Source organism: Corvus cornix, chromosome 1A (genome assembly GCF_000738735.6).
Source record: "Corvus cornix cornix isolate S_Up_H32 chromosome 1A, ASM73873v5, whole genome shotgun sequence".
Classification (NCBI taxonomy): Eukaryota; Metazoa; Chordata; class Aves; order Passeriformes; family Corvidae; genus Corvus; species Corvus cornix.
In genome coordinates, this window is record NC_047057.1 from 46,419,981 (window position 1) to 46,444,406 (window position 24,426).

General features: G+C 39.6%; 2 protein-coding genes across 4 annotated transcripts; one reads left to right on the forward strand and one right to left on the reverse strand.

The window, feature by feature from the left end:
* The first annotated feature begins 308 nt into the window (after positions 1-308).
* ACTR6 (actin related protein 6) lies at positions 309-9,430 on the forward strand. The gene is made up of 11 exons (XM_039571515.1): positions 309-540; positions 1,127-1,244; positions 2,954-3,022; positions 4,336-4,459; positions 5,222-5,357; positions 5,451-5,507; positions 6,184-6,282; positions 6,460-6,538; positions 7,235-7,406; positions 7,966-8,104; positions 8,898-9,430. The coding sequence occupies exons 1-11, from the start codon at positions 473-475 to the stop codon at positions 9,025-9,027; spliced, it is 1,191 nt and encodes a 396-aa protein (XP_039427449.1). The 5' UTR covers positions 309-472; the 3' UTR covers positions 9,028-9,430.
* Positions 9,431-14,187: 4,757 nt separating this feature from the next.
* On the reverse strand, positions 14,188-24,383 carry DEPDC4 (DEP domain containing 4). Of its 3 annotated transcripts, none has more exons than XM_039570357.1 (9): positions 24,226-24,383; positions 22,822-23,248; positions 22,192-22,343; positions 21,473-21,659; positions 19,671-19,897; positions 18,694-18,836; positions 18,349-18,474; positions 17,021-17,099; positions 14,188-14,583 (listed from the first exon to the last, which is right to left on the reverse strand). In XM_039570357.1, exons 1-9 carry the CDS (start codon positions 24,308-24,310, stop codon positions 14,366-14,368), a joined length of 1,644 nt encoding a protein of 547 aa, XP_039426291.1. In that variant the 5' UTR covers positions 24,311-24,383; the 3' UTR covers positions 14,188-14,365. The 3 variants fall into 3 exon arrangements, with proteins under 3 accessions (XP_039426291.1, XP_039426290.1, XP_039426292.1); XM_039570356.1 differs by having other exon boundaries at positions 22,192-22,346; XM_039570358.1 differs by lacking the exon at positions 14,188-14,583 and adding an exon at positions 16,175-16,292 and having other exon boundaries at positions 22,192-22,346.
* Positions 24,384-24,426: the final 43 nt, after the last annotated feature.

The window sequence follows — 24,426 nt, forward strand, 5'->3', positions numbered from 1 at the left end:
TCCCGAGGCGCGGGGTTCCCGCACGGCAGCATCCCGAGCCGGCAGGAACACCCGAAGCAGGGCGCTCTGTAACTAAACCAACGGCACACCGCACTCTCGCCCTAACAGCCCCGTCCCGTCCCGTCCCCAGCGGTCGGTGCCGCCCCCGCGGGGCTGACGGCGGCCAGGGAAGCATCTGCCCGCGCGGGCGCGGCGTGCGGCCGGCCCGGGCGCTGTCCGCGATGACGCCGTGTCCCCTCCCCGCCCACCCGTGTGACGAGCGCTGCCGGGTCACGCCCGGCCAATGGCTCCCACAGCTCCGCCAGCGTCACCGGCAGGGCGCGCGCCCCGCGGCAGAGGCGGAGCGCTGCCGGCACTCCCGCGTCCCGCCGGGCCCCGCGCGCGCTGCTCCTCCGCTCTATGGTCACCGTAGAGATCCACGGCGGTGGCGGATCAATACTGGGACGGCGGCGGCCGTGGCGCCGTGGGGAACATGGCGACGCTGGTGCTGGATAACGGCGCCTACAACGCCAAGATCGGCTACAGCCACGCGAACGTCAGGTGAGAGGACGGGACAGGGCGAGGGCGGGCGTTCGGCGGCCCCTCGCGGCTTCTCCGCCGCTGCCGCTCCCCGCCGGCCCCGCGCCCCTCGGCCGCCCACCGGCACAGCGCGCCTGCGCTCGCCGCCGAGAGGCGCGGCCTGGCCCCGCCCCGCCCCTGCGGCGGCTGCGGGCCCCGCCCCTGCGGCGCGCGCCTCCGTGCCCCAATGTGTCGCGCTGTGTCCCGCCGTGTTGCGCTGTGTCACACCGTGCCCCACTGTGTTGCACTATGTCACACCGTGTCACACCGTGCCCCACCGGCCGGGGTGGGCGGAGAACCCCTGGCGCTCTTCTTAATGTGCAGGGGGCAGGGGGTGGTGGTTGCAGCTCAGCGAAGTGTATGGCGGAGGTGGGGGTGGTGGTTGGTTTTCCAAAAGGTGTCTCCTCTGCACAAAGCTTTCCCTCCTAACTAGTTCCAGTTAATGGACTAAAGCCAAAATACAGCAGCAAAAAATATTATTGAAAGTACACTTGTTTGTGAAAGTGGAGTGCAGAAAGCGAATGTGCCTCACACCATGTTTAATAGGAGACTTCCCAATCTTTCCCAGCGTTATTCCCAACTGTCAGTTCAGATCAAAGACTGCACGCCTGAAAACCTTTACAGCAAATCAACTGGATGAAATTAAGGATCCCTCTGGCCTTTTTTATATTCTTCCCTTTCAGAAAGTAAGTAAGATATCCTCAGTTTAACATTACAGCCAAATGTAAATTGTTCTAAGGAATAGTTTTCATACCACATGTCCCAACTGCAGGGTTGTATGTAGTGTCATAAAAGAATCAGTCAGCAGTGTGAAGTTTAACAGTCATAGAATCGTTTAGGTTGAAAAAGACCTTTATGATCATCAAGTCCAGCAGTTAACCCTGCACTGTCCAGTCCATCACTTAGCCATGTCCTTAAGTGTCACATCTGCATATCTTCTAAATACCTGCAGGGGTGGTGACTCTGCCAGTTCCCTGGGCAGCCTGTGCCAAGTGCTTGACAGCCCTGTTGGTGAGAAAATGTTTCCAATCTAAAACTCCCCCGTGCAACTTGAGGCCATTCCCTCTGGTCCTGTCACTTGTTACCTGGAAGAAGAGACTGACCACCACCTCACTGCAACCTCCTTTCAGCTCACTGTAGAGAGTGATAAGGTCCACCTTGAGCCTCCTTTTCTCCAGGCTAGACAGTCTCCCTCAGATGATCCTCACAGGATTTGTTCTCTGAACCTTTCACCAGCTGTTGCCCTTCTCTGGACTTGCTTCAGTCCCTCAATGTCTTGTTGTGAGCGTCCCAAAACTGAAAGTAGGATTCGAGGGGTGGCCTCACCAGTGCCGAGTACAGGAGGGCAATCACTACCCTGGTTCTGCTGGCCACACTATTGCTGATACAGGCCAGGATGCCATTGGCCTTCTTGGCCATCTGAGCACACCTGGCTCATGTTCAGCTGCTGTCAACCAGGAACGTCAGGTCCTTTTCCACTGGGCAACTTCCCAGCCACTCTGCCCCAAGCCCATAGTGCTGCATGGTGTTGTTGTGACCCAAGTGCAGGACCCAGCACTTGGCCTTGCTGAACATCATAAGATTGTCCTCAGTCCATCAATCCAGCCTGTCCAGCAATCTTTATGGAGCTTTCCTACCCTCCAGCAGATCAACAGTCCTACCCAACTTTGTGCTTTCTGTGAACTTACTGATGGTACACCCAATCCCCTTGTCCAGACTGTTGATAACAGGGACCCCAATACTGAGCCCTGGGGAACACCACTGGTGAGGGGATGCCAACTGGATGTAGCACCATTCACCACCACTCTCTGACCTGGACACTGAGCCAGTCTTTTACCCAGCAAAGAGTTCACCCATCCAAGGCATGGGCAGCCAGCTTCTCCAGGAGAATGCTGTGGGAAATGGTGTCAGGGACTTGACTGACTTTACTAAAAAGTCCAGGTAGACAACATTCACATCCATTCCCTCCTCACTCAGTGGGTCACCTTGTCATACAAGGAGAGCAAGTTAGTCAAGCTTTAATAAACACGTGCTGACTGGACCTTATCACTTGTTTGTCCTCTACATGCTGGGTGATGGCACTCCAAGTAATCTGCTCCATAACCTTCCCTGGCACTGAGGAACACTGACAAGCTTCTGACAAAAAGAATAATGTATACAGAAAACACAATGTAAATTGGTTTTGTAGTGCAGTAATCAACATATCAATCGGGAGTATTTGTGACATACCTTAATCCTATGTAACGTTTACTCCTTAGCGTAAAAATGTAAATTTAGACATTTTAACTCTCAAGTTTTTATATTATTGGTCTCAATTATTTGTTGTTCGACTTTTTTTTTAAAGTATGATTTTATTTTTTCTAAACAGTGTAAATATGTTTCTAAATTCCTACAGGGTTACTTGGTGAACTGGGATGTTCAGAGACAGGTTTGGGATTATCTCTTTGGAAAAGAAATGTATCAAGTAAGAGCCTTTTCTTAATTACATATTTTGTGTAGATTAAATACTGACTAATGGAATTAACAAATATTAAGTAGGACGGGTGATCTTACTGTTCTCTTTGAAAATGCCTTCAATTAGAAATCATAGGAATTTGTGTTTTTGAAAGCGTTTTTGAGTTCTGGTGTAGAATTTAAAAAACATTTAAATTTTTTAGTCTTGTATGTATGTACTGTTACTGAGTGCAGCTCCCATAAGAAATTTGTATCAATATGATTAAGAATTCAAGTTAATAAAAAATAATCACAGACAGATACAATGTAGTTAAGAGATCAAGAAATAGTTAATGTAAAAGGGAGGGATAAGCTGGGTCAGTAGGCCAAAATACATACACATTTAGTAATCATCTTTGGCTAGCCATTTCCTACCCATGAATAACTTAAAGGTATAAAATATAAATATCTGATACTTTATTTTTCATATCACACAAGCTGGATTTAGCACCGGAAGTGTATTAAGACTTTCCTTTATTTTTTTCTTTTAAAAATGTTATGTTCTCTGGAAATTCTTGGGTTTTTTCTAGCACCTACATACTGAGAATGAAAGTAATGCCTCAAATTAGCTTAGTCTCTGTACACAAAAATATAGAGAGCTGGGTTTTGATACATAAATTTCATTGTAGTTTTGGAACTGTATTCAATGTAGTCATGGATTTGAGGAGGTTTTTTTTTAATTCATTAATGAAGACTACAGAGAGATAGGGCTGGTAATATTTTTAGGGCCATATCCAGCTATGATTGAAGTAACCCTATGAAGTCCTCTCTAAAGGAGTGTTTCAGATACTGATAAACATGGAAAGTCCAGGATCTTTTGCTGGCCTCGGTGGAGGTCACTGGGAACTTTATTACAGGTTCTTCACTGTACAGGACTTTGGTTATTAGACGAGTAATTTCGTGGTGCAAGTGCTGAGCTGTCAAGGAGACTTTCTGTATTTGACAGGATTAGTGTAAAGTATTTTACGTTAGAATTGTAGTGTTCCTTTGTGGTGTCTCTTTAAAATGCTGGATTACAATCTGTAAGGATGGGAACAGAATCAGGATATGCATGAAAGTGTTCCCTTCTATTATGTATTTTACCCATTAATTAGATAAACTTGTATCACTGCTTATGAAGCCTTTAAAAAAGCTAAAACATTCTAAGTTTAGCTTCTACAAACAGATATGGCAAGTAGTAATCATGTCTTCAGATTTACATGATCTTCCACTGCTGCTAAAGGTGGTAAGGGATTATTAATTTCTAAGTTTTATGCAATGACAATCATAATGTGTTTTTCATAGGTGGATTTTGTAGATACCAATATTATTATTACCGAACCTTATTTTAACTTCAGTTCAATACAAGAGTCTATGAATGAAATTCTATTTGAAGAATATCAATTTCAAGCAGTTCTTAGAGTAAATGGTGAGTATATCTCCTTCTAGTTTTCATTTTTGTATTTTGAAGCATAACCCTTTAAATAAATGAATAAACAAGCACACATGCACACATATATATACATAGTAAAAAAATTACTTCAGTTGCTTCCTGGCTCTTGAGTAAAAGCAGATTAAACATTTTAAAAATTACTTCTTTTATAAATTCCATCTGTACTCTTGTACTACTTTCTAAAGAGTGTCATGGTATATAGTTACAGGAAATTTGAGGACAGTAAGGATGACAGAAATAACAGATGGATTTTGAAATGGGACAGCATTTTAAAAAAATCTGCCAGAAATTTGCATGAAGTCTTTGATAGCTTTCCATTTTTTGGGGGGTAGGATTGGTTTTTTGTTTAGTTTTGTTATGTGTTAGCAAATAAAATGCAGTGTTACAATCCTGAAATGTATCTGACAGGGAATGTGTAAACAACAATACCCCCCCTCTGAACGATAACTGGACATAGGATACTCCTTTAGATAAGTTTGATAAGTTTGTAGCGTGATCAGTGTGCTTGGACTTTAGGGGAAACTGAACATGGACTGTAATTCCTGAAAAAGATCAAATGGGGCCATATACAACAGTTTTATCCACTGTCAAAATGAATTCAGGCGTTGGCCATAGTATTTTGTATTGAGGTCTTGAAAGTCTGTCAAAGGCATTTAAAATATGAAGCAAGTACACCTTCATATCACTGTAAATTCTAAATGTTCATATAAAAATGGAATTAAATTTCTTGTATTTCAGCTGGGGCTCTTAGTGCACACAGGTATTTCCGGGATAATCCATCTGAGCTGTGCTGTATCATTGTGGATAGCGGATACTCTTTTACCCACATTGTACCTTATTGCAGAAGTAAGAAGAAGAAAGAGGCAATCATCAGGTATACTGATATATACAATATATGTTTTCTAGAAAACTGTTTGCTGTGCCTGAAGTTAATGACAGAATTCCTCATGTTACTCTTTTTCTGTAGGATTAATGTTGGAGGGAAACTCTTAACCAACCATCTAAAGGAGATCATCTCTTACAGGTAAAGCATGCTAATTTTTTCACTCTAAAACTTGGTATGAATGTGGGGTGTTCTTACTGGTTCTGTGAATTTTAGATTAATTGCTGTTTAAAGGAGAAGGGAATTTTTTGTCTGTTATTATCTCATAGCTACCATCTTGACCTTAAGATCAAGATGAATTAAGAAGAATTTAAACCCTTTCAGGAATTAGGCTGTTATTTTTCAAAGTGCCAGTGCTTTTGAAGTTGCTGAGGTTACCTGTGTGTTCACAATTACACAATTCTTAACATATTTTCTGAGGTGTCTCAGTAGATCATCAGTCATTTTGCTGACTGATTGTATCAATACTGCAAATAAAATGCAGTAGGATCAACCTTTCATTAGGATCCTTTAGCTTGGAACTTTTTCTAGGTAAAGGTCCTTGCTAAGAGAACTAATTGCAGGAGTACAGCTATGTTTGTTAGCAAGACAATGGGCAAATGGAGGTTAATCTATTTACTGAACTCTGAAACAGGAAAATACTAAGCTCCAGTAGGCCAGGAGTGCTTTTGTAAATTGAATACAAGTTTAGGTATTGAGACAGTAGCTTCCTGTGGCTGGAAAACAATGGTTGCTCAATTCCAGTGGAAAACTGCACAGGAAATGGAACACTCAATTATTCTCAAACTTCTGTGGTTTTGGTTTTTGTTGTTCACAGGCAGCTACATGTTATGGATGAAACACACGTAATTAATCAAGTGAAAGAAGATGTGTGTTACGTTTCTCAAGACTTCTACAAAGACATGGACATTGCCAAGTATGTATACAATGGTACTAAATGTAAAAGTTGGTACTTCTGAATAATCTGTTTGTACAAACAAATAAAACTATACTCTTAATCAGAAAATTTCCCAGTTAAAGAAGTCTTGTCAGTATAAATAGCTGGAATTTAGAACTTGTTCTTTATTCTGTTGAATTTTACATTCTTTTTCAGATTGAAAGGAGAGGAAAATACTGTAATGGTGGATTATGTTTTGCCAGACTTCAGCACAATCAAAAAGGGATTTTGCAAGGTAATGATAGGTTTGAAGTTTTTGGGACTGTTCCCCTGCACAAGTCTATTGGAGAGGTTAGAAATACTCCCTTTTTTCTAATGCTGTATTGTAACATCTTTCTGTGCTACGCATTAATTGGTAAAGTTTCTCCTTAGTAAGTTGGGATGAAAACAAAATGCTGTTTTCCCAGCATAGCATTTTATGTTCTATTGTTCAACAATTGTCACTTTGTCTGTTTGTGCTCTGTCCTACAACTTACCCATATCAGTATTTGGGTTTTTTAACCTTAAGTTATGAAATGTTTTCTCTGCTTTGATTTTTTTTTAAAGTTTCTCTCAATTAGATTTAAATAACCTAATAGGTTGAAGGTTCAAAGTCATGTTATAGAAGAGCCTGAAATACCAATGAAGACGATTTAGCAGTTTTATCTCATTTACTGACCCAGCCATAGTTTTGAAAGCAGTCCTATATTTTAAGGCCACTCTCAGGCATACCAGTTTTATTTTGCTTTGGACAAAACTACAGTTGGTAAGAGCAAAGTCACTTCAGATTTAATACCAGAGAATGCATTATTCTTAAAAGATTTGCTGATAGATAATATGACAGTGTAGCATACACTGCCTACCTCTGCAGGACATGAAATAGATTAGCTGAATATTCTAGAATGTGATTTCTTTTCTTAAGCAGTGGGTACTATTTATGTCTTTAATTTAGCCAAGGGAAGAGATGGTGTTAAGTGGAAAATACAAGACTGGTGAACAAATACTTCGTCTAACAAATGAAAGATTTGCAGTTCCAGAAATACTTTTCCATCCTTCGGATATTGGCATTCAAGAGATGGGAATTCCTGAAGCCATTGTTTATTCTATTCAGAATTTACCTGAAGGTATATCCTGAAAGTATTTTGAAAAGGACAGGCTGGGGTGGGAGAAGGAGGGATGTTGTGATGGGTTGGTTTAGTTTGGTGTGAAACTGACCAAAATTCAGTAATTTAAGCATCAAAGAATAAAATCTTTCTGACTGCTGTTTGTCAGAAGTAATACTAAGGCTTTCGTTTCATAGATTATGTAGAGGGGATTATTGTTATTATTACAAAGAAGACTTTCATAGGTTTTATGATACCATGTAAGTATGGCAGCATTTAGGCTATTAATGTATTCTTAAAAACCCTGTGTCACTTAAAATCCCTTTTGAAAGGGGAATAGTGTTGGCAAACATGAAATTTAATAGACAATATAAGAAAACAGCAGTTACCAAAACCAAATTCTGAAATCAGGAAGAACACAGGGTGATTTAACTAATACGCTTATTAGATGATCATAAATTTTTTGTATGCATATTTCTTACTTCTGCTCTAATTCATAACAAAATTGGAAAAAACACCACCTTTAATCTTTAGATACATGTTCAGTCTCTAACTACCTATTTACTTAATTATTTTACAGAAATGCAGCCTCATTTCTTCAAGAACATAGTTCTGACTGGGGGAAACACCCTTTTTCCAGGCTTCAGAGATCGGGTTTATTCTGAAGTTCGATGTCTAACTCCTACTGACTACGATGTTTCCGTTGTTCTTCCTGAGAAGTGAGTTCTAAGCTCCTAAATAAAAGGGAGTTTATCTTTCTAGTGGAACAAACAGTGAAGTAGGGTTCCTTCTGCTGATTTTTTAAAAAGATAGATTGAGTAAAGGCATTCATTTAAATATTAAGTGAACAAAAATTGTGCACGAAGAATGTTTTAAATCAGTGTATTTTCAGACAAACCAAATAAATTAGAAATCACCTGCTTGTTCTGTACTTAAGCTAATAAAGTTGAGGAAGTGTTTTTAGGGTCAGCCTTTTTATTGTAAACAGATAAATAAGACTGTATTGTCATTAGGTGGGATATAAGTATGTAAGATTAGAGCTTAGTCTTTTACTTAGAAGAATTGACAGCAGCGACCGAATGCTTTCATGTCATTATTAATGTGCCACTTCGGGGATTAGGAAGGGGTAACATTTTTGCAGGAGTGGAGACAAAACAAGTATAATTTGAATGCACAAAAAAAAGATCTACTTTTAAAAAAGTTGTTAAGGAGTATTTTTAAATACTATTAAAGAATTATGATCTGTGCAAAGTAAATACAAAGACATACCCATGTTGTTCCCTCTTCACACCTGCCTTCAAAGAGGCCCTTTTTTAAAAACCAAGTCAACTAGCCCTGCTAAAATTTCAATCTTTGTCTCATAACTTCTCTGGAGTGGAATGGTTTGATTTAGCAATCAAAAATGTAGTTTTAAATAGGTATGGCTAAATAAAAGTCCTGGAAATCATCACTGCATACTTCTATTTTACATGATTTTATAGATGAGTAACAATAACTTTATTCATTTTCCAGCCCTATTACTTATTCTTGGGAAGGTGGGAAGCTCATTTCTGAAAATGATGATTTTGAAGACATGATAGTAACTAGAGAAGACTATGAAGAACATGGACACAATATCTGTGAAGAGAAATTTGATATATAGGTAGCATAGTTGAATATGTTGTTATTCCATTGATTTACTTAGAATGGAATTCTTTGTACTACAACCTCTCTTCCATCAGCTAGGATTGTGTTTTAGCTTTCCTGTATTGAATTGGGTTGAGAAAAAATAATTTTAATAGTTTAGAAGTAAAGTTTTACAAGTGTAATACTATGAAATAATATGTTCATTGTGATTTCATTATGTTCTCATCTTTTCTGATAGCTTCATTTTATTTTTATTGCAGAAAACCTCAGTGCATGAGGCAATAAAAATATCAAATGCTTGTACTGGTGTGATGCTAATACATAGTGAGAAGAAATGATTTTGGTTTTTTTCTTTCAAAATTAACATTATTTTAACTTATGCATGCAACTAAAAGGGCATTAAACACATCTCAAACGGAGCCTTTGATGTTGCCTCTCCTGAAAAGAAATAAATGAATTTTATTTTTGCTTATTTTAGTGAGTAGCTATGAGAGAAATATACTTGAAATGTGACCACTGCTATTGACAATACACTTAGGCTTTGAGAAAACAGTAATTTGAACATTCCGTTTTTCTAAAGGGTTTTTAGTTTAGTAGGTTGTGGGGTTTTTTGTTTGTTTTTTGTTTTAAACAACGGCTGAGCAAATAAGCTTCCTGTCACTCCCCTCACCTTTCTGAAAAAAGGTGCCACAAAGGTGAACAAAACCTGCAGCTGTGTCCTTGGTGATGATCCACGCATCCTAGATAAACACAAATACCCCAGTACTTGTTATTTCTGGCAGCAAAAGCTCTGTTACTCTGCCATCAGTCTGTACAGCACGGCATGCAGGAGAGGGAAGAGCAACAGCCTGGGCTACAAAGAGAAGGCTGGGGGGGCCAGGCTCATTAGGGGTGCCCCAGCTGGCTTGCTTGATAGCTGGGACAGAGATGGGCACTTGGACAGGGTGGATAATGGACACACTGGTGCTGACACTGACCTTGACCTGGCTGCAGGAAAATTGCCTTTGGAGTAGGTCTGGTGATACTTGGTGGTCTCAGATTTGCAGAGGAATATCCTGTTGTGTCTCATACTCCCTGTCATGTCCGCCCTAACATAAAACCAGTAAGTATTCATACACAGTGCACTTACCTGGCTACCTTCCTTAAGGGCAACATCAAAGAGTAGCCAGTGCTTCAGAGAATGGGAGATAATCTTTCTTCTTAAATATGATCTTTTTTACTTGGACTGCCAGCTCATGGTTGATTTCCTCCATGTGCCAGTTTGGTCAAATTTAGAAATATATCCTCTGAGAGAAGGCACAACCACCCCTCCCCCACCAGGTTCGGGAAAAATAAATTTTCCTTGAAGGAAAGAGACAAAAACTATTTATTTAACAAACACACAGGAAAAGGATGATAATGCCAAATAATAAAACCCCTCGCCCTACTGAGAGAAACCTGGGAAGATTTCAGAGTCCTTCCGTAGTCTCTCTCTCCCCCTCCTTGGAGCTGAGACAGGGTGGTGAGCCCACCTCCAGGGCCAAGGCCTTGGTGGAAAGTCCTCCCAATGTATTCTGATGTTGAAACAGTCCAGCAGAGAAAAAAAGGAAAAAAAACCAAAGTCCCAGGAAAATGAAAGTTCAATTCTCCTAAGGAAAACGAGCTGAGGAAAAAACTGCCGAAAGCTGTCTGGAAAGGAAAGCTAGCTGGGTGCTTCCCTTCCCTCCTCTCCTGCTGCAGCTGAAAAAAAAGTCTCTATCTCTGTGTGACTTTGAACAAGCTACAAACTGCTTTGAAAAAGTGTTGCTCAGTTTTTCCTTCCCCCTCTCAGCCTCGGTTTAAAGGCATAGAAAGGTACACAAATTAATTTCTGGGCATAGGGCAGCGATATGGGATACACATCATAAAGTCACCCCGAGACACTCTATAACCTGCTGAAAGGAATGAAAGGGCTACCTTCCTCCTGCTGTTAGCAGCTACATGAGCCACAAAGGAGGCAGCTAGGGTGTGAAGGCATGAGACCAGCACCTACAAATTGTTGGACAGAGATTATATGACTTTGTGTAGGACATGAGTAATTCTGGTACACTGTTACTTTGATAGCCATGTGGAGAAGTCCTTGTGTCCAAGCTCTCGTTTTTTTAATGAACTGCTTCATGAAAATATCAGCATGCTTTAGCTGGGACTTAAAGAAACATATTCATTGTTCCCATGAAAGCACTAATGGAACTTTTTCCTTGGTAGGAGCAAACATGAATGCTCTATGAATAGAAGCAAGCCTCCTTTAAAGGTGGCATCATCACTTGTGCTTTGATAGGAGTGTACTGAAAAGTCAAATCTTACCAAATCAACTAAACTCTTCACTCTGAAAATTTTCTACTTCAAACAAATTCATACTGGCAATTAATATGATAGCTCTATGCTAGAAATCATAAACAGAAATGAGTGACAGGTCCCAAGTTTCCCTACCACATGATTCTGTGTCAAATACTGTGAAAAATATGTGACAGAACTTTCTTAAGTCCAATAAAATTTTTATCATTTTGGAATTTGATTGAAAATCAGTAGTCTCTAGTTCACCAAACCTGTTCTGTTCAGTGGGCCCTTAGATGTAAAATAACAGGCTTCTGTCAACAGAAGATTAAAGGTTAGTAGATCCTCTTGTCAGAGTATGTGACAGAGTATGTTTTGAGCTCTTCCTTTCCTTTACAGAACTAGATCAATCTTAACTTCTTGTCCCATGAACTGAAGGGAACCACATGACAGCTATAAACTGCTGCTTGGAACACTTCCTTACTGTTTAATACCTGGTTCTACACCCCTTGAGCTGCCTCTTCCTTATGAACACACTATGAAATGATAAGACTCATCACTTTTTATACAATTCTTTATTATCTTTAAATTAGCACAAGAAAGTTCTGATCAAGTCACAAAGTGCAAGTTTGTTTTTTAAAAACACAGTTTTCCCCAAAGCAATTCCCAGCCCGTGTAGCCTACAAATGACCCTGTTATCACCCCTCCCTGTTAACCAGGTTTAGTATTTTGAGTAAGATGCAGTAAAGGGACTAAGGACAGAAAGAGAGAAAGAGAGAGAGATTAGTTGTTTTTTTTCCTAAAACCCCTTTCTTCCACTACTCAACACCAGAAGCACTTGGTCAGGAAATACTTTCCTGTGTACAATTCCCAATAAGCTGCTTCTGTATATGATCCCTCTTCTAGGAGAATGATCAAAACCCCACACACAGCTAGAAAAATAATACATGGCCCTGTGGGGATTAGGGCATTCACCTCTGAAAGGTGAAACTTGGACTTTCTTCCTCCTCTAGAAATTATTTATTTCACACTGGTGAGTCACAATTAAATAGCAAGTGCATAAACAGGGATTCGTGGACAGAGATTTCAACTACATTCCCTGACTTCCAATAGGGCCAGGCATTCAAATAAGGCTACTTCAAATATGCAAGTTAACTAAGTGTACAGGTAAGAGATTGTGTTGTTTATATCTAACAGTGTAACTATTTAAATTTATAAAACAAAAGAGCACTTGTTTTAAGAAAGCTTTGGTATCCTGCTGACTTGACTACCTTTGAAGCCTAGGGGAGGATGGAGATACCTAAAGCAGCACATTCACAACAAAAAAAATCATGCTTATAGTGGAGCTAGTCCAGCAATGGGGCCATGAAAATGATAAGGAATTGGAGGATCTGTCACACAAGGAAGAGACTGAGAGTGCTGTGATTATTTAGCCTTGAGAATACTCAGGGGAGGGTGTGAAGACGACTGAGCCAGACACTTCAGGACAGGAGGCAGTGCAAGAAATTCTACCTAAGCATAAGGCAGTTTATTTTGGTTGGGGTTTTTTTGCTTTATTGCAGGGTTTGTTTGCTTGTTTTTAAATACTATGAGACTGGTGAAAGTCTGGACCAGACTCATCCAATAGACTGTGGCATCTCTGTTCTTGGAGATACTCTAAACTCAACTGGAAAAGTCATTGAGCAGCCTGCACTAATCGATTCCACTTGGAGCTGAGTGGTGAGACTAGACCAGAGGTCCCTTCCAATACCAATTCTTTGTGTCTTTGTCCAATATGTGACTAAATGTCTGTTGCGAGGATGGAAGAAGTAATACAACCCCTATCACACTATATTGCATATTTATTTATTATGAAAAAAGGCTGAGACAATTGCAATTGTTCAGCCTGAAGAAGAGAAGGCTTTGGGGTGCCCTAATTGTTGCCTTGCTGTACCTAAAAGGAGCCTACAAAGAGACCTGGGGAGGGCCTTTTCACAAGGGCATGCTGTAATGACAAGACAAGGGGGAATGGCTTCAAACTGAAAGAGAATAGGTTTAGATTTTATATTAGGAAAATATTCTTCACTGTGAGGATGGTGAGGCACAGGTTGCCCAGAGAAGTTGTGGATGCCCCATCCCTGGAGTGTTTAAGGCCAGGCTGGATAGGGCTGTGAGCAACCTGGTCAGTGAAAGGTGTCCCAGCCCATTGCAGGGGGTTTAGAACTAGATGATCTTTAAAGGTTCATTCCAACCCAAACCATTCTATGAATGATTTGGATCAACACTTCCTTGTTGATGTACAGTTAACCATCAATGTGTCAAGACAGGCCAATATACTTTCTAGCTTTGCCCTATGAATTTATAAACATTACCCAAGTATTTATGATAAATAACTGGACACTATAAAAATATTCTCATGTTAAAATAAATTACTCAAATATACCAAGAGATCTAAAACAAGACCATTATTTCTCATGTTTCTTCAAAATGTAATTTTTTACTTGAATTAGCAGCAGCTCAGTCTGCCAGAGTGGGGAGGCAGTAACAACAGGCTCTAATTACTGACTGCAAGCACACACAGCTCCCCTGCCTAATAAATCTTTCCTGCTGCAGATTCAAAACCCACTGACCTGCTTCCAACATTTTTGACACACTTTGTACACTTTTACAATAGCCACAGGAGTCATAACCTACAGTTTAAGATTAGATTATTATTAATTCGGATAGAAAAGATTAAAACCCCCTACTGATTATCAACCCAAGCATGGCTCAGAACATAGACTTGGCTCAGATAGAAAGCCGTGGAGTTGTGGGACAGATGGAAAAAAGTGCCAAACCCTGAATTGAAGGCAGCCCAAGCAGTGTGCTGCTATTACTAAATTACAAGTAAGGAAGTGTATTCTACTTAAAAGATTAATTAGATTTAATGCTTTTTAGCAGCATAGTAATTTTGATGGTTGTAATTTCCTGAAACTGAAGATGTAAAGACACAAGAAGAAAACATTTTTTTATGACCAGTTTTCATGTGCCTCCTCCATTCTTTAAAAAAAAAAAAAAAGATTAAAAAAAGGCTGTATTGAAGTCTAACCATTCGGAGTACAAAATTCGCATGTAGTTTTACAACCACTACAGTAGACAAGAGAATGGTATTTTCGGAATTCTTTGATTAATTTCTTCTTTTGCTTCGAAGGAACAGTAGGGTCATTGTCCATCTCTTGAATCAGTGCTAGAAGATGCTGATTGGTTTGTTGTTTTTGATCTTCATATTCTTTAGGTGTAATGCGCTGACAGAAGGTGAAGCCTTTGTAAGAAATCAGAGGTTCAGATTAAGTTTCATGCATCATGTAAAAGCCATGTTAAAAAATATGGTAAGCAACATAGGTATACTGATATTCCAGTTCAGATGTGATTACATCTACAATCAATGTGAAACATACAGCCCTCCATTGAGAATGGATGGAAATCTAAACATTAATTGCAAAAATAAAGTTGAAAAGCAGTGTTACAAGCACAGTATCATAGATGATTCTGTATTGCACACAGGCCTGCAAGACAAGGAGCAAATACAGTTCTCACACAGAAACCACAATGAAGAGCATTACACAACAAGAATGGTACCTTGCATTTGTCAGGATCCAAAGATTCCCTGTAAGTAAATCAGATCTTGTATCTAATGCAAGTGAACAAATACTTTGGAGAAACAGTTGCCTGTAAACCACACTTCAAAAATCAGGAATAGAATTTAGGAGCTTCTAGGTGAATAGACAGTTGAGCATGGTTTGGGCAGCAGAAGCAGAGCTGATGCAAGAGGCAGTGATTCAGGGTGAGGGCAGAGCAAGGAACAACCCTGAGAAATACTCAACTCAAGCATATCTTAGCTATAAAAACGTTGTGAATCTCTGCAGTAAAGTACTGCCCTGCAAGGACTCAAGCCCCATCACTGGGCAGGTGAGTTCTGGCCTGAGGAAAGACTGGCATTCAGCTACTTCTCCACTCTTTTCCTTCCCATAGATATTAGAGAGCAATTTGGTTGAACAAGTGTCAGTTGCCTAAAGGGGAAAAAATGCTTACTAATCTTCTTTACAAACACCATCATCTTTAGGCTTCACATAGTAGTATTAACCTGAGCTGTCAAGAGTTTTCACAAGGAGCTGTCCTCCCCTTCTTTTACAGTAAGTTTGTCAAACATCAATATTTTTTATGGTTTAGTAGAATCAGATGAAGAAAAAAAGACAGCTCTTTCAAAAGGGGAAGCTTAACAACTGGGAAAGAGATTTAACTCTTAAAACTTCAGCATGGATCCTTTAGTCTTGTGGTTTCAAGTGTCTTACTAGATTCAAACCAACCCCAGAGTTCTCACACTGGTTTTAGTCTTTTTTATTTCCAGCAGACCTAAGGATTACCCTCCTGCATAGACAGACCCCTTTTCTTATCTGGGTCTCCCAGCCTTCCCTCCTGCTCCCACCTGGATTTAAGAAGTTCACCAGCTAAGAATGCTCAACAGCTTCTAGGAAAGATTTTTCTGCTGTCTCCTTCATGAGAAAAGGGAAAATGAGGCACCAGACTATGAGGCACACAGACAAACAGGAATATGCCATGCCGGAGAGCTTACGATCAGATCAAACTAACTATTTCAACAAGTAGATGGAACCTATATGCATTTACAGACTGGGACTCCAAAACTTAGTAGGAAAAACGTAGCATGGGGTTTGTACTTCAGTTGTCTGTTCAACATGCTCATGGAGATCACCCCGGCTCCAAGAATATTACAGACAGGCAGCCTTTCCTCTGTTGCTCACCTCTGGATTCTTTGGCTTCACAATATGTGATTCTCAGAACACTGAACTGGAAGGAATTTGGACTCATTCCAGAACCCAACACAGATGGTAAGAGTGTACCAAAACTACTTCTCAGGCAGCTGCTGTATTAAATATAGTATTACACAGCAAAATAACTTAGTGTTACTTGGTTCCTGAGTGGTTTCTCTTCAGTGTTTAAGCACACAATGCACTGGCAATACAGAAGTCAGAGAAAGTAAAGAGTCAGAGAGAAATTCAGTTACTTAGGCCAACCCTTTTAATCAGTGTTGCAAGGTATTTTTGGCAGCAAGGCCAGATGGAATGTTAGCTCATGAAAGAAATAAGCTGAAAAGCATTAACCCCACATACAGAAGGGTAGTGTAGCCTAAAAGGAAGGTATTTGACACTTGGTGTGTAAGTCCTAAGCTCTTAATAAACTTTGTACTTACACAGAAAAAGAAGAAAGTTCTTCAAAACATTTAGTCAAAACAGTAAACAAACAAAGTACGTGCTCAAGTCATCTATCAGAACCTTGAACTACTGAGTTCTGTGAGAATTTCTAGGTGTCTTGTGGCAAAAATAAAAGAATACTGTTCCTAAATACAAAGTCACATCAAATTCACAAACCAAATTATAAGCAAATCACTTCAGGAAGCATGTTTTGCACTACTATTTCCAGAAGTAATTATTTGGTAAATAAATAAATAAATAAATAAAGTGTAATATATCCAAACTAAATAATTAATAGAATCCTTGTTCTCAATATTCACACCACTTCTGTTGATAGCGTATAATTTAGTATTTAGTGCATTAGTCACTAATCCCCTTAATGCTTCACTTATAACAAAGGAAAAGAACAGTCTATGCAAAATTATAGTCAAGTGATGATAAAACAGTTTGTATACAATAATTTCAATAAAAATGTATCACATCATCTACCTGAATTGATATCTGGATCTTGCCCTTCTAGCAAACTCTGAAGTCTCCTGCTTGTTAGTTCCAGAAGAGTTAAAGGAGCCTGAAAATACAACACAACAAAGAAAAAAATTACAAAAGCACTACTTCTGTATTTTGAGAATCTAAAGCTTTCAGATTACCAATTTAAAAACACTTAGTTAAATGAAAAAGAATCTATGCCTACATTTATTTAGGTACACATTCAAAGTCTCTCACAGAATTGCACTAGAACAAATAGTTTCACTAAGATACATGTGTTTATTTCTGGTATTTCCTATCTTCTGGCCAAAGAAATAGGAAGCAAAAAGTTCTAGATTTTGCTTTCCATGGCAAAAACTGTAGTGTAAAACAAGCTGATTTCAGCTAAGGCTCTCAATTGCAGCTGTCAGTGAACCACTACCCACTTGCTGTCACTGCTACACAGTTCTGGCCCCAACTCCAGTGGGGAATCAAAACCCGAACCCTCACGTCAGAACCCTTAATACAAAAAAAAAAAAAAAAAAAAAAAAAAAAAAAAAAAAAAAAAAAAAAGAGGATTGGTATATTAACACATAAAAAACTCTCACTAATCACTTAATACTTCAAACTAAACTGGAGCTAATTAAAATAAAAAGTACCTTCTCCCATGTCTCTTGACCTGAAGTCAGAAGTGGAAATTGATGTGTTGCATAAAAATAAAAACCAGTGTTTTACTGAAACCAAATTCCTGTGAAGTTTATTTTTATAGGGTATGGTAAAGTCTCATCTTTTCACATGTGACAATATGATGGAACATAAAAAAAGGAGACCATAAAAAGTCTACATCTTTACACAATTCATCAAATTTAATAAAAAGGCTATTACCGTTTTGTGGTTCTATTTGTTTTCTTTAATTTAGAAGTTAACATTGCAAAATACCGAAGGATCTTTTAGAGTTGTCAAATCTATACACATACACTGGGGTACAAGGGCATGCCATTTTTATACCACTCAGAGTACAACAGTGAACTTCTAAAGGAAAAAGACACTAAGATATCTAAATATTTAGTAGGCCGTCATTAGGAACAAGGTACCAAAATGACCCTTCAAAAATTCTTAGTATTTTAAATATTTTCCTAATACAAATCATGCAAATAAAGAGAGGATATAATTTATAAAGGATTGCAAAGCTCTCAAAAATCTGTCCTCTATAGCCTGGAATAACTTCTCACCCTGTTTGGCTCTACTGTTAAACTGTAACAAATGGAACAGACCTGTCATACTCCAAAAAAGGCAACTCATGACATTTAGCATTTAAAACAACAAAGCCAATGATGTAAAGAGAATGATACCTTGAAGAGCTCAGAGTGATTGTCCATAAGAAACTGAGTCAGCAGTTCTGCCTGTAGTTTTGACAGTGTCCTGTTTTGCAAGATGAACTTTGTACAAGTCTTGATGATCACAAATCTGTTCTCAAACTAGAAAAAGCAGTACCCAGATTTGGCATTAGATAGAATTGCAGTGTCCTAGCAAAGACTAAGTATAACAGGATGCTAGCAGTGGGAAGAACACTTTGATATTTGTTTTAAAACAGATCACACAGAAAGGCAGTAAACAGAATACTTCTAACTGGACAAAAATGATAGCTTTACTATGAAAAAGTGCTATTCTTCACATTAAGCAGAACAGATACTTACTTGTTTTTGCAATCTGTAGCCATGAGATTCCGACGCAATGGCTAGGAATGTAAGGAGCCTGTGTAGTTCTTCACTAATATTTGGTGCTAATAATTTTAAATAAAGTTGTAATGCCTCTAGAGCGTGATCTGTTTTTCCTTTTTCTGCAATGGAGTAAAACAGCACATCCAATGTTACTATTCATTTTCAGAGTCATGAGTACTTATTTAAATCCCAATAATAATTCAACTTTTGGGAGGTTTTCCTTCCAAACAAAATTTCATTTTGTTCCAGTTATTAAAGGATTCTTTTCTCAACCCATAAATTTTACTTTTTCCTCCCCTACCAGGAGCAGGGTGGCAGCAGGCAGTGAGTGAGCAGCTTTGTAGCACTTAGTTGGCAGTTGGGGTTAAGGCACAACAACCCAATAGGACTGAAGTAGCAACAAAGCCTATTTAGGGTAGGATTTATCTTAAACTTGTATTTAAATGAAACCCTTCTGGTTTACTTGTATGCATATGATGGGAGGGTTCTCAATAGTCCCTTTTATCATTTTAAATAACTTCTGTTACTAAAAAAGACCCTAAGTCCAGAACTTTAAAAACCTTATTCTGGTTAACATGAAAAACTTCATAGCAACGATTTTAGTTTTATGCTATTAGTTAGAAGTAGCAATAAGGGAAATTCTGACTTGGGGTAAGGAACTTCCACAACGAGAGTAGTTACATATTGGAAGAGTTACCCACAGAGGTTGGTGAATCTCTATCCTTCAGATTTTCAAAATTCAGCTGGACCAGGCCCTAAGCAAATTGATTTAACTTTGAAATTTGTTCTTGTCTTGAGTAGAGGTTCTTAATAGTGATCTTGAGCATTTCTGTCCAACCCAAAAAGTACACCTGCAATGGCACTGCAAATGGTGTCATGATTCAGTCAATTGTTGCTTAGTGACATCCTCTACACAGCTTTCACCTGTATTTTTTGTTCCAGGTTGCTCTTACCTATAAGTTCTATAATTCCTAAGTGAATATCAAGATCCTGAGTGGCAAGAAGAGAGTCCTTCTTTTGAGTGTAATACTTCATTATAACATCAAAAAGGATCTTTTTGTATGTATTCAGACTGCTGGGGTTGTTAGTGCTTTGAGGTAACTGCTGACTAACCATCACTAGGAACTGGTCAGGAAAATACTCCAAGCATTCAATGGCAGCATAGAGCCATCGGTCAAGCCTGTAGAAGGAAAAGTTAGTTTTAGTGCTTGCTTTAAAATGCTCTACTTATTTTTATTTTCACAGGTTCATAGAATATTCTGAGTCAGAAGGGACACACAAGGTCATCATGCCCAACTCTTAAGTAAGTGGGATTGAATCCACAACCTTGGCGTAATTAGTACCATGCTCTAAACAACTGAGCTATCTCAGGGTCCATTTAATCCTTTAAAGAAAACTAGATAGACATAACCATGCAGGTATAGTCACATATATGAACCACAATGCTGAACTGGTTTATTAAGCAGTTTATGTAACTTATTTCACTACAGCAGTTCAAGGACCTGCTCAAAATGAGCAACTTCCATGTTCTTCCTATGCTAAAGGCAATACACCTGAGATAATCCCAGATCAAGCTGCAATCATGCCAGACTGTCACTGACCCAGGAATTCAGCTAGTATTTAAAAACCAAACACCACCCCACCATTACTCCAACACACACACTGAGAATTCACCAGGGCTAACCAGGGTGAAAAAAACCAAGGGACTGGATCTTTACAGAAGAGAAAAAAGACAGTTTGAAAAAAGAGAAAAAAAAATGTAGGTTAAATTCCAGAAGACTACAGAAGCAGTTTACTATATGATCTACTACAAAGGCATAAGTTTTCACAAGTATCTGTTGTCTGTATATCTTAACTAAGGGAAGAAAATGTAAGAACAAACTGAAATTCAGGTGGATAATTCATTGTTGAAAGAAGCCAGAAGATCAGAGGAAAAAGTCTCAACCATGTACAGAAACAATATAAAATTATAGAAATGTGTGGGGCAGAGGGACAAGTAATTTTATATGATTCTGGATGTAAAATAAGTTGATCTGAACCAATGACAGGTTGCAAATATTATTTAAGATCCATAGAATCTTATTTTTATCATGGAGAGCAGAAACAAAGCTTGTGAAATTGCAGATAAAAATTGTATTGATTTGACACAAATAATAATTCCTAAAGGCATTCACATGAGCCTTGACATATTCATTCAAAGAAAATGCAAGATAAGAGATTAGTTTAAGTAAACAGGAACATGACAAAAGTAAGAGAAGATTTAAGGAAAAGAGCACTGACAACATGCAGCCACTTTTGCTTTTATACTCTCATTACATAAACATTCTTCAGTGCTACAGCTTAGTTTCTCCTCTTCTCTTGCTAACAAAAGATGACTTATTGACTTTGTATCTTCACAGCATGGCCACCAGGAACTGTGACAAACAAACAAAAAGCCTCAGAATAAAATTTTTGAAGTCCTACTATCTGTTACAGAGACCTAAGAGTAAAGAATCTGGTCTAGAAACTAGGAGTGTTTACAACACTTGAGCTTAAAGTTTTAATGTTTACTTAAAATGCTCAAATGTCCAACTCTAAACATATACTTCCTGTGAAATCACTTACTACTTCTGAAAATAGGTCAATCACATTATTGCCACCCCTGTCTACAAGTATACAAGCATAATTATGTCTGTTTGTTCACTTAACACAATCTTTGATCCAGAGTAAAATAAAGCCTTCACTAATAAATTCATTTTATAGATGTATAACTTACTCGGGCAAGTTTAAGCTACATGTAACCTCTCTGTCCAGGAAAGTATTTGAGATAATCATGTCGTCTTCTTTGCCAAAACTGTCTGATTTTGTCTTCACTGAAGACACCAAGATATCTTCTAGAAGGGGAACATCAATTAACTGCAGCAGTCGTAGCAGAGTTTGCTGTTTCCAGACATCTTCTATTACTGATACCATAAACAAACAAAAAACCCTCAGAAATAAGATCTTATGTAAACAGCTAACCTTTGTTTTTATGCACACAAGAATATTTTACGTGTTCAAAGAAAACAGAGTAACAGTGTAGTGTGCAGTTGCTGTGTCAGGAAAGAAGGGATCAAAATACGAACACTAAAAAAAAAAGTCTCCCCCATCATATTAGGATTCAGAATAATCTACTCTAATTAGTAGAAGAAAAAAAAAAAGACAAGTGAAAAGCAAAGGAATCATATAATAAAGATATTCTTAGTCTTAAAACCTATTTCCTTCTGAAGTAGTATTTGCATAAATAGCACAATTATGCAAAAACATAACCCTGTTGTGTTTCCTTCTGTTTAGTTACAACAAGCATTAAGTCCTTTAACACTCATTTAGATATTTTGTCATTAGTGACAGGTTAAATTTGGGTCTCTGTGGAGCATTGTTTAAAGAAATGGGGCACTCAATCCAAGATACAGTGAAGAACAATCAAGTCGTAAAAAGAAAAAATTCAGTCCTCACCTCCTTTTGAAAGCAGGCGAGTTGGTTCATTAACCATGATCTTCGGAGGTGAAGATGCGTGAACGTATATTGATTGAAGAAGCTCCTCAACCCTCTTTTTATCAGCTACTTCCAATGCTAAGGGGTTTGAAAGTGTTGTGTCACACTTTATTCTGCTTAGGGAGTGAAGAAAAGGTTAGGTGTATAACAAATACTATTAGGACACATTTGTCTTTCTGTTACTAAATTGTTCTTAAATCAGAATTTTAGGGCTTCATTATATCTGGAGTCTATCCTGCTAGTAGAATTCCTATCATCTAAATCTGCTTTGTGGAAAGGGCAAGGATATTGATTCCAAATACTGTTTGCTAGTTCCACTTCTTTTACCAGCTTTCAATAACTAGCTCATTCCTGCTAATTCCCAGATTTCAGCACAATTGATTGCAAAATCAAATTACTCCTAGGCTTATGCTACTCTGCCAGACTCTATTCCAAATAACAAAGGGCAGAACAAGCACTCTACCCAAAAATATGTGGTAGCATCTACAATTTTGGCATAACACCTTGTTTAGACAGACGTAACTTCATCTACAGGTAACCCTCCTTAATTTATTAAAGAAAAAAGAGAAAGAATACATCAGAATAACTCACTTGGAACATCTTTTTGTTTTCTGTTTGCAGATTCGTTCAGGAGAGAAGCTTTCATTGTCCTTATTTTTTCTTGGAAGAAGAGAATCAAGACTGCTATTTACAAATCTATAGAGACTAGTGTCTGTGTCTTCAAACTCTGTTTCTTTCCCATTCTTGAATAAGTAAAGCTTGGCTCCAACTGGCTCAAACACTTTGTGATCCATCAACGCTTGGCATACACGGACTCCCTTCAGCCGAGAAATATCATTGCAGCTTAGGTACATGCTTTGCATAAGATGGCTCAGTACCACATCAACAGCATTGGAGCCAGTGAAACAGTTTCTATATGTTTTCAGGTGTTGTCTACGTCTTTTGATTTCCACTTGATTGTGAAGGGCATGTATAATACTATTCCACAGCTGAGTTGCTTGAAAAGGACCATCACAATCTGCAAAATATTTATATTAAAGTTTCACAGATTTATAAACCTTTAATATTTAAAAAAAATTACACTATGATTTTAGTTATATATCTTTAAAAATATTCAGAAATCAGCTGAATTTTACAAAGCAAAGAAAATATTTCATGACTCAGTCCTTCTTGTAAGCTGACTCACACCCACTATGGTAGAGTCAAGAGAAGAAAAATCCACTAAAAACAGGCGAGGAAGGGGTTTTTGTTATTGTTATGACCATGCATACTGTATGTATGTGCTGTGTACATACACATTAAATCATTACAGAAACACAAAACAGCCGAGGCTTGCAGGAACCTCTGGGGTCCATCTAGTCCAACCTCCCTACTCAAGCAAGGCCACCCAGAGCTGGTCGGCCACAACCACGTCCAGGCAGGTTTTGAGTATCTCCAGAAGTGCAGATGTCCACACACGATATCACAACCTCTCTGGGCACCATTGAAGAGAGTCTGGCTCCATCCTCTTTGCACTCTCTCTTTAGCTACTTGCAGAGAACCCCCCCGAGCATTCTCTTCTCCCAGCTGAGCAGACCCAGCGACCTCAGCCTCAGCCGGGGGAGGTGCTCCCCAGCCCCCAGTTTACCCTCACACATCGCGCCCAGCTCAGCAGACACCAAACGAGCGTTTGCAGCGCATTAACCGCGCCCGCCTCCGGGTCGGAACACCCAGCCCAGCTCCACGCCCAGCCCTACCAGCGGCGGCCCCCGTAAGCTCAGCTCCAGGGGCACAGCCGGAGGCAGCTCCTCTCCGCCCCGTTCAGCTGCCGAGCCGCCCTAGCCCCGTCCTGCCCGCCGCCGGCCATCGGCCCCACCCGCGGCACCAACAGCCAGGGGTGACAACACAAACAGCGGGCAGGCACCGGCCCCTCGCAGCCCACTCCGCTCCCCGGCCCCTCCAACACTGCGCGCGAGATGCTGCAGCGGAAAGACGGGGACGACGCTCTTCGCCCACCTCGGCGCCGCCCGCTCCCCCGCCGCGGCTGCAACTCGCTCTGGCTGCGGATCCTCCTGAAGCGGGGAGTCAAATACCCCGCCATGGCCGCGGCCGGGCCGCTGGCGGAAGCCGGCGGAGCACATCACTTCCCCGCCCGCCGCCCCCGGCCGCGCCCAGCGCCGCCCCTGCGGGTCGGAAGTGAGCCGAGCTCGGGCCGCC